Source organism: Rhopalosiphum padi, chromosome 2 (assembly GCF_020882245.1).
Source record: "Rhopalosiphum padi isolate XX-2018 chromosome 2, ASM2088224v1, whole genome shotgun sequence".
NCBI lineage: Eukaryota > Metazoa > Arthropoda > Insecta > Hemiptera > Aphididae > Rhopalosiphum > Rhopalosiphum padi.
This window is the reverse complement of record NC_083598.1, coordinates 28,762,507-28,773,011: the sequence shown is the minus strand read 5'-3', so window position 1 is coordinate 28,773,011 and position 10,505 is coordinate 28,762,507. Positions and strand designations below refer to the sequence as shown.

At 25.7% G+C, this 10,505-nt stretch overlaps 1 protein-coding gene across 1 annotated transcript; it reads right to left on the bottom strand.

Annotated features, from left to right (window-relative positions):
* Positions 1–275: 275 nt before the first annotated feature.
* Positions 276–10,302, bottom strand: LOC132921446 (scoloptoxin SSD14-like). Its single transcript, XM_060984484.1, has 10 exons — positions 10,009–10,302; positions 4,172–4,387; positions 3,425–3,645; positions 2,604–2,799; positions 2,237–2,437; positions 1,770–1,998; positions 1,500–1,690; positions 1,173–1,413; positions 589–702; positions 276–504 (listed from the first exon to the last, which is right to left on the bottom strand). The coding sequence occupies exons 1-10, from the start codon at positions 10,092–10,094 to the stop codon at positions 343–345; spliced, it is 1,857 nt and encodes a 618-aa protein (XP_060840467.1). The 5' UTR covers positions 10,095–10,302; the 3' UTR covers positions 276–342.
* Positions 10,303–10,505: the final 203 nt, after the last annotated feature.

Sequence of the window (10,505 nt, the reverse complement as noted above, 5' to 3'; positions counted from 1 at the left end):
TGTTTATATTTGACTAATAGTGAAATAAATTTGAAATTTTCCGTAAACTTATTTCTTCTTAAAATATACAATCTTGTGGTACATCGCATAAGACTTTAGAAAACAATTATTTGTATTATTCGTGGAAATAAGAAATAGTTATAAGTTATTGTGATTATTTGCAATTATAAATAGTAGTTAAATTATATATAATGTATAATATATAATATTATACACGTACAATTAATTTATAATAATGAGTAATATTTTGTAAATTTCACATGACTTTGATCAAATAGTAAATTAAAAAATAATTTTAATCATTCATTATCATGATTGGAACAATAAATTAATATGACTTTATTAATATCCAGACGAATTTCCTTTTCGACGGAAATCTGGCATAACCTCGATCATTCCTGACGGAGTCCTGGCAATAGCTGATGCTGCTGAACCACCTGAACCTCCATTATCTTTCAATCTCATTACAGTATGACCAATATCTTTAAGTTTTTGTACAACATCCTGTAAAGAAAAAAAAAAGGAAAACAAGATTTCAATAATAGAATATCATTTTTGAAATATATCTATCATATTTATATTCTATACCTTAGTCGTTCCGTATTCATATTGAACTTGCATAGGCATAAGCTGGTGATAAATTCTAGGTTTATCTATTACTTCTTTCAGTGTTTTATTGTACCACAGTTTTAGAGCGGATGCCTGGAAATAAAATGGTTTTGTTTATTATTTCGGTGATCATACTAATTCTATATTAGTATTGGTTTTTTTTTATATTTAATTATAATGATAATTAATAAGCCATGGATTTGAGATGATCAATATTATATTCTTCAAAAACCGTTTGGATTATATATCGTATAAAATATTGAGTAATTTTTTAACAGTTAACATTATTATTATCTTAAAATATAGTATTAACATTTTGTATAAATTTTTTTTGTATCATATTGAAATCAATTAACATTTAAACTAACGCATATATTATTAAATAAAAATAAAAATGTCGATTTAAAGTAACTTTTGTATAATTCCAACAAATGTTATACAAATTTAGATAATAAGTGTTTACTGTTAAAAAAATCACTCTGCATTATAAGTATAGCAAGAACACAATATAAATTGATAACCAAACATTTCAAAATCAAATTAATGAATCAAAGAAATCTTACATAGGAAGTAGCAAGAGTGATTTTCGAACCTCCTGCCGCTCCTGCCGCGAGAACGAAATCACCATTTTCGTCGGTAAATATAGTTGGACACATGGAAGACATTGGTCGTTTGCCCGGTTTTATGAAATTAGACGGCGAAGATGGGATTCCATAATGGTTGGAGACTCCCGGTGTCGAGAAATCATTCATTTGGTTATTAAAAATAATACCGGTGTTTGGAGACATGAAGCCACTGCCGAAGCTAAAACAAATACAAAGGTGACGTGTTAATAAGTATTGTCATTCAATGCACTACCAATTTTGGGAAATTAAGAAATCTATATTCACTGTGTATTGATTGTATTAGTGCACACGACAACGTTTCCCATTGAATCGATTACAGCCAAGTTGGCGGTTCCATGATTATTTGGCATATAAAAGTCGGCTCCATAGTATTTAGGGTCTCCCGAAGTAAAATTATCAGACATTTTACTTTGTATACTTTTTATGTAACTGTCCGATTTCACTTTATCGTAAATCTGAAAAATGCAATTTATTCACATGTATTAGGTATATATTAGTATTACACGTTTTAAGTGTCTGCAAAATAAAACCTACTTGAGACACGTTTACGAATTTATGATCTCCTAAATGGGTTCTTTCACCGTATCCAAATTTGAACGCCTCCACCAATCGGTGTGCGTCTAAGCCAGCATTGGGCGCTGGTAAAATTCCGTCCAATATACGGAGAATAAATGCTAATATTATACCAGAACCAGGAGGTGGCCCTGCGTGTATCGTATATCCGCTCTTTAATTTTACGGCAAAAGCTTCTTCGATTTCAACACTGTAAATATAATATTATAATATTTATTTTTATTGATTTGTAATTTAGGATATTACGAATGAATTGTAATAAATAATAATTCACAATTTAAATAAAATATTTATATGGAAATAATAATATCGAAAATCAAAATTGATTTATTTAGCCATAGGTACTTATGTTACAAATAAATGTTGATATTTTTGAATAATACCACACAACACTTACAGAGCATTTGATTTAAAAAATGTATACTTACTAATAATTTGCTAAATCTTCTTTTGTAATAATACCATTTACTTCTTTTAAATCGTCTACTATTTTTGATGTTAATGATCCATTATAAATGGCATCTACCCCTTCTTTTGCTACGATTCTTAATGTTTCTGCCAATTTTGGTAACGTGTAAATTTCTCCAATTTTCTTTGAACGTCCAGTACTTTCATCAAAAAATGTTTCTCTATAAACAATTAACGAATAAAATAAATTAACTTTAAGCTTTTATAGTAATATGCATTGTTCAATTCATAAAAAAATGTCTTAAAATTGTATAAACCATATTTTTTAGGTATCTATTATAAATATTAATTTAGAATATAGATGAATATTCCTATAATATATCATACCTAAGCATAGGATCAGCTTTTATAACTTCTACATCATCCTTCAAACTTATTTCTAGATGTTTACTGATTTTTATGCCTTCTTCACATAATTTTATTGTTGGTTCAAAAAGTGATTCCCATGGAACTCCACCACCGTATAATTTATAAATTTCTGAATAACCTTTAAATGCTCCTAAAACTCCAACAGCCAAACCTCCTGAAAATTTTCATATCAAAAATAATAAAAATTGAAGAATATTTATAATCACCTATGTACTTTTATACACGCATTAATATTTTCAAAACTAATAGCTGAAACCCATGTATGCTTATACATGCTCATTGACCTTATTGATAAGCGATATAAGTACATTTTCGCAAACCTTATCAATTATCATTCAAGTATACTTATTTACAAATAAACTTTTGTTTGAATTTAAATTTTTAAATTAGGTCAGTTATGTTATTAAAGCGATATCACTAATAAGAAATGTAAAGACTTTAGTTTAATATTAAATTAATTATTTATGTTAAAAAAAAAAAATGTCAGATATAGATTTAGAACATGATTACTTAAAACTGAAAGAGCATAGAGTGTTGTACATGGTAGATTCAGCAGTAGATAAATATTAATAATTTTTATTACAGATATTGAATATTTCAATGTCTATATGAATATGACTTATATTTATATTTATATTTTATAAAACAATGCAAATTAGAACCTATATTAATAAAAGAAAATACGTATATTTTATATAATATTGTTTACATACACGCTTATATTGTAAAATAAATAAATAAACATATAGCTTATTTATATTTATATTTGTAATACATACCGTTTATAGAACTATTTGGATCTTTTACAAACATGTTTGTTGTTGCTGCGGCTGGAGCTGTTTCACGTGCATTGATCGACATTATTTTTTTGGTCGTAGCATTGTAGAAACTCATTATAAAACCTCCACCGACACCCATTTGATGAGGACATAAGACGCCGTCACATAAAATTGTGGCTATTGCGGCATCTACGGCATTTCCACCTTTCGATATAACGTCCCTGTTAAAAAAGAAAAATTTTTATTTATAACACTTGTCAAATATTTATTAATCACAAATATCTAAAATGTTTGAAATATTAGAAAAATAATAAAATTTTATCATAATTTTGAAATTATATATTGCAGCTGACAATTTAAAATATTTTAATATCCTACACTAATTTTCATGAATATTATCAATACAGAAATTATGTTAAATATAAAAATAGAATATATATGATATTCGTTATTAATTATTTACATTATAATATACATTTATATTTTAATTGTATTGATAAAAATTAAATTAATAGTTTACTTTTTAGAATATTTTACTGTATATTAGATTATTATTAAAATAAATATTATTAACCCTTAAATAAATAATATACACGACTGTATATTAAAAAAAAAAAAAAATACTTCACAGGTTTTAAACGTTTACATGATATTCTTAATGATTATGTCATCAAAATACTGAAGTTAATCAAATTATTACTACGAGTATATTTTAAATTAAATATATATTATATTGATTTGTATTACACTCCGATTTGTGCACACGGTCCACCGTTTGAGACGACACCGACTTTTCGGTACAAGCCCATTGGCATACTTGACGGTGGCAACGGAAATTCTGGGTCGGGGGTTCTAGTATTGGAATCATAGTATTGTGAAAATATGACTATGGCCGCAACTATAACAGCGAATAATAACAAGACACCAACTAGAACTAGTATAAGACATCGTTTTGACAGTAATCTGAAAAAAAAAACAATATATTTTTTAAGATGATTTATTAGGTCTAATACTAATAGCAGTTTTTAATAAAATAATATGACCAAATAAGCAATAAATATATTATAGTTTGTTTTAAACATAAAAAAGTACCAGAAACCTCCTATAAAAATAAACTTAACAAATAAATAACGATTTTATAATAATATTAATAATAATTAAGGAATTATTATTATTAATCGCTAATGAACTATGATTATATTTAAAAAATTAAAAAAGGTTCATTGGTGACCACGTATCAATTTAACATATAAATCTAGATTTTGTAATTACAGAAAAACTATTAATTGATAATAGTTTGATATAAGTTTAATAATATATTTTATATTTGTATCTAATTTAAATAATGGATTGATAAGAAAAAAATACAAAATAATACAAAAATGATCAGGGATGAGTATTATTAAACTGTTCTTATTTGAGATTGAAAGTTCAGAGAATTCCTGGAAAACGGTAACATTCCTGAGAATATCCAGTGGGTTACGGGAAAATAGTTGTTCGCTGGAGGGGGAATAAGACCTATATTTTTGGTAAGTAATATATTTTCTTTTAGTAATAGGAAATTTATAATTTTAAGATAAATGATAAATTAGAAATAGAGCAACAGTACCCATATTGAAATAAATATTAGTCAGTATAATCAATGTAAATACTAAATATAGACTGTTTCAATATTAATATATAATTTAACTATTATTGTTTAATTTAGTTGGTCACTTACAAAGTTACAACCAGAGACCTTATACCTACTCAGTACAAGGGTTGTGCTCACAACATTAACATCGCATTTATTTTAACATATGCAATAACTTTAACGTTGTATCACTGTTTGAAAATAATGATTGTTATTCTACTGTAAAACCACCGCAAATTGTGATAAGCACCACGTGGATGGTATATTTCAATTAAAGTATTAACTACGAATCATTTTTCTCGTTTACTAATAATTAGCAGTTTACTCACATGATATTGATATATTTTTCATTATTTACGCAACGTATAATGATTAATAAATGGTAATTGGTTTGGTATTGTGAATTTTTCTATACTCTCGATCACTATTGCAATGTTTTGCGTTGTCGACGATTTCCGACACTAGTAAAGTTATACATACAATTGTATTATAAAACGTCTAAACATTAACCATTAAGCCTTAGTTCAATAAAAATAAACGGACACAAGTTAGTTGTGTATTTTGAAATATTTTTTCAACAACTAATAGCGGGTAATTTGGGTAAATATTAAAATATTTCTTGAAAACAAAGTTCATCGCAATAATCATTTATTTGAATAATGAATAATTAGTGATTCTAAATAACCATAAAATATTTATGCTCCGTGAATACTGTTCATAATTCTAATTATAGACCCAATTAATCTAGTTAAAAAATAATCGATGATACGTGGAGTGGAAATAGAACCTGATATGATTTTTTAAAATTCCGTAGGTGCCTGCAGGTGGAATAAATAATCAACAAGTAATCGGGTCAATCTCAAATTTATCAGAAGAAACTAAGTGATAAAGCTAATTAAAATTGAAGAAGAAATAAAATTTGATATCATGTATTTATTGTCTAAATCTAAATTAAAAAAGTTATAATATGTATTTACAATTATTAAAAAGCTCTTTTTTATTATTTATCTATTATTTAAATAGGTATGCACAATGAATAACTTGAGACATATATTCGATTTATTTTTTTAAGTGTTCCTATAGTAATAATACGTTCATATAAAATTAAATTTTAGCTATTGAGTATAATATGAAAATCCAAATTTAATGTTATAAATTATAATCGTTGAGAATTTATATGATGTTTTCTTAATATAATGGTTATGAAATTATTAATGAGAAGATCAAATTAAATTTTAAACGCGTTATCTATAAGTGTATAATACATCAAATACAGTAACAAATAATAATAAAATTATAATTATTTATCACAAACAAAAGTCTAGAGTACCTAGTCAATGAGAACTATATAACGGCATAACGCATGAAACATAAAAAACTATTAATAATTTAGTGATATAAATTAATGAGTGGATATATATAGTATGAATACCTAATTGCATAACTATTATTATCGTCAATGTAATAATCATTTTTGTACTTAAATTATCAATCAAACGAATGTCGTATCCGTATGGGTTAACAATTGTTGAGTCCGTCTCTCTGGCAAATTTTACATTTAGAAAAATTTATTTTACTTTGATAATTTTAATATTAGAGTGATTTACATCATTGACCAGTTATAAAATGTAAAGGAGGTAAGAATATCAATCATGGTGTCACGAAGGTTTTTATTGATATTTTAATTTTGAAGCAGTTTATATGCATTTTAAAATTGCCAATTTAAGATATAAGTACATTAGATATAAGTCGAACTTTTTAATTTAATTTTCTTTAAGAATCAAATATTATTAAACAAATTGTGTAATAACTAACTATTACTGTATTATTATAAAACTAATAATATGAAACATGATATAAATCACTGTAAAATTAAATTTTAAAAATTAAAAAAAATGTATAATCATAATATTTATTATTACTGTATAATAATGTGTATAATAATAAAATTATTAAAGAATAAATTAAAAGCAAGATAATAAGTTCTACACATTATAACCAAATAATTGAGTGTTTAAATTAGGTATTAGCTTTTTTGAAAACTGATAATATAATATAAGATGAGAAGATTTATGAATAAATTATAAGATTGTAATAGGTAATAAGCTGAAACAAAAAAAGTCTTTCAGGGTGTAAAAATAATTGTATGCATCTAAATATCTTCTCGTTTACAACAAAAATAGCGATAATTCACAGAACCAATCAAACCAATTTTAATATTTGTTTTGGATTTGAAATAAAACACTGATCACATTGTTATAATGATATGAATAAGTCAGTTTTTTTAATAAGCATATTTTAATCAATGATATAAAAATAGTGAATAACACTTTGAAAATTTAGAATAAATAAAATATGTAAGTACGATTCACATTGAAAAAACACGGCTAAAGAATAAGAATATAAGGACTTCTTAACTAATACTATAACACTATGTGATGCTATCAATGTATAGATATAATGTATTAAAATATTTATTAATACTGCTAATTGAAAACAATCATTGTACTTTGTACTTCTACATAATATTGCCCTCCTAAAACCGTACCAAACTTCAACCATATACCTAAGCACATAATAGAGCTACTTTTTTTTGAATAGTTGGTAAACGGGATGTATAAGTAAGTTATATTATACACGTTACTATTTAATTCAATTTTTGTGTCATTAAATTCATTAGTGTCCATTAAAAAAATACCAGAGATATCACGGTTATAACAAGTTAATAATTGATATTGAGTAAGTCAGTAATTTTAAAATTGTAAGAAATAGAACCAACATTATACGCAGTTGTAAATATTGTAACATTCTCAATGCATGCAAGAAAGAAAATTAATCATTTAAAACAAATTATTCAATCGAGTTATCAATTATTGGTCATTATACTATAGTTGACTATACAATTTGAGTAGGTATATTTGTAATTTGTACTAAATCAGAATTATCAGACCCATAACTGATAAGACATTTAGATGTATCTAAAATAAGCCACGTGTATTTTGCTCTATATGTAGTTTATATCACGTGAATTTATATTGTTTAAAAATCTATTGGTTTAAAATTTGCACCAAGTCCGTGGTATTTAATGTACTATACGTTAGTAAAAATATTTTACGTTACAAATTAATAGCATATTTAATTATTACCCTTTACATTAGTTTTTATTGAAATACGTCAATTACGTTGATTGTTATATTCGGCTGTACTGAATTTATTCTTTATACATCATATTTTAAAGCAAATTAAATTATTTTAGCAAGTTATACTGTAGTCATATAATATAATGTTGCTGAAGAGTTATTCATAATGGTATAATAAAAAAATGAGTTTATTAAAATGTTAATCAAATACCAACCTTTAACAAGACTACTAAGTTACTCATAGTTTATGTTTTTATTTAGAATTTTGGATGTAAGCCAATAAACTAAACTATAAACCCGGTAGGCGTAAATTAATTATGTTTATAAGGACTGTTATAGAAAGATACATGGTTTTGTTTACACGACATGAGCTTAATTTTTATAAATTTAGTAGAAATACGAAATAAATGACGTAGGTGAGTACTAAACAGTTTAGAAGTGCGACGATGCTGATATATAAATATATGAATAATTGAAAATATATGAGACATATCACAGATAAATGAGTTTGTGAAATGTTATAAGATGGTCGAGGCCCGAAGGAATAATGAAGAATACTTATGTTAATTAAATATGTAAATCAAAAAGGAAAATATGTATGGTACAGAGGTATAACAGAAAAAAATGAAAACTAGAATGTTTAGTGTTTACTAGTGAATGGCTGTTGAACTTTCGCTTCTATCACTTTGGAAAGGAATAGTGGTGTATTAAAAATGGATATTTCATTCTTTCTCTTTTTTCTTTCTTTTTCCTTTATAGGATTAAAAATATTAGATCGTTTTCAATAAAGATTATATTAATATATTCCTTGAGACTCGGGAAGGTATGTAACTTAATTGTTCAACCCATATAGGTGGCTCATAGCTCACACGTGAATTTTCTTTTAGCTAACGAAAAATGAATACATTTTTTATTTTTACAGCATTACCGTCATTTACAGATAATAAAATAGTCATCACGATTGTACATAATTTTTTTTATTGTATTATATTTTGTAATTTAGGAAAATATAGCTATTTTACGTAAATGCAATTTTAAGTAACAGTTATTACATAATATATGAAGCAAAATGTATAGATGAGGTTTATATATTGAAACAAATCTTCGACCGATTTTAACAATAATCAATTTAGAATATTTCAACTGAAGCAAAACGGAAACGATAGATAAATAAATTATAATAATTAAAAGGTAGTCGGTTAATATGTATATTACATATATTATTAGTCGGGTAAATCTAAATGACGCATAATATAAAAATCTACAGTTTTTAACTAATTGGCACCAAATTATACACAAATTTTATTTAGGTTCCCGGACGGGTTTTAAGAGCATTAGAATATAAGCTAAATGTAACAGCTATTACGTCATATAAAAGGTAAAATATATGGCTGAGGCTTAAGGAATCAAAAAATACTCGACAGATTTTGACGGTTCAAAGAAAATAATAAATAACAGTACTTTTAGAGTGTCGTGCTCGTTATTAATAATATTAAAACCATAGCCACATATTTTTTTAATTCTTGGTTACACATATAACATTAAGTTACTTATCCACTACACGTGGATTGCCCATCTCGGTTCTATTAATCTTCGGATAACGCCGAGTAATATAGCTAGTTGTTTAAAATGAATGAAAATTCTTCGTGTTTTAAAAATATTATTATTTAGTTGTAAAAATTAATGATGTCAACCAATTATCGAAAAATAACAAACATTTATTTGATGATACATTTATTGATAATTATTTAAAAAAAATATTTAAGCTTGTCTCGAATCTGGAGGTAAAAAAAAAATTCCTGTCAACTCACCTTGCATTTTTGTTTAATGGAGATCCTAGTATCGGTGTTTTGTCATTTACATCGAAGGCCGAAATGTTTACTTCGGAATCATTCATTTGGATGAACGAAAATTAATTACGTTTATGGAGTGTGAAACAAACTAATGTTTATAATTTTTAATATCATGTAAATCAAACGGAATGTAATGCCAAAACCGGACGACCGGTGTGGTTCAGAATCACTTAACAAAGTATTGCGGTAGTAGCCGTAGTGGTAAACGGAATCAGTAGAAATAGTAACATTTTCGTTACAAGTCGATTGTATTTTTTTTTATTATTTATTAGATAAAAATCCACTGCCATGTTGTATGCGGTAGTGCAATAAGCAAATGTATAATATACCTACAGCGATGCTAATTAATGCTCAATAATCGAACGTACCTGATAAGTGATAACCAATAACCATATACTGCCCATTAGATTGATTTTCAAACATGAAAATAATATGAACTTATAATATATTATACA

Coding starts and splice junctions, on each gene's coding strand:
- LOC132921446 (XM_060984484.1), bottom strand. CDS start 10,094: ATGAATGATTCCGAAGTAAACATTTCGGCCTTCGATGTAAATGACAAA. Junction 4,388..10,008: donor CCATTAAACAAAAATGCAAG/GTGAGTTGACAG, acceptor TTTTTTTTTCAG/ATTACTGTCAAAACGATGTC. Junction 3,646..4,171: donor CCGTGTGCACAAATCGGAGT/GTAATACAAATC, acceptor CTTTTTTAACAG/GGACGTTATATCGAAAGGTG.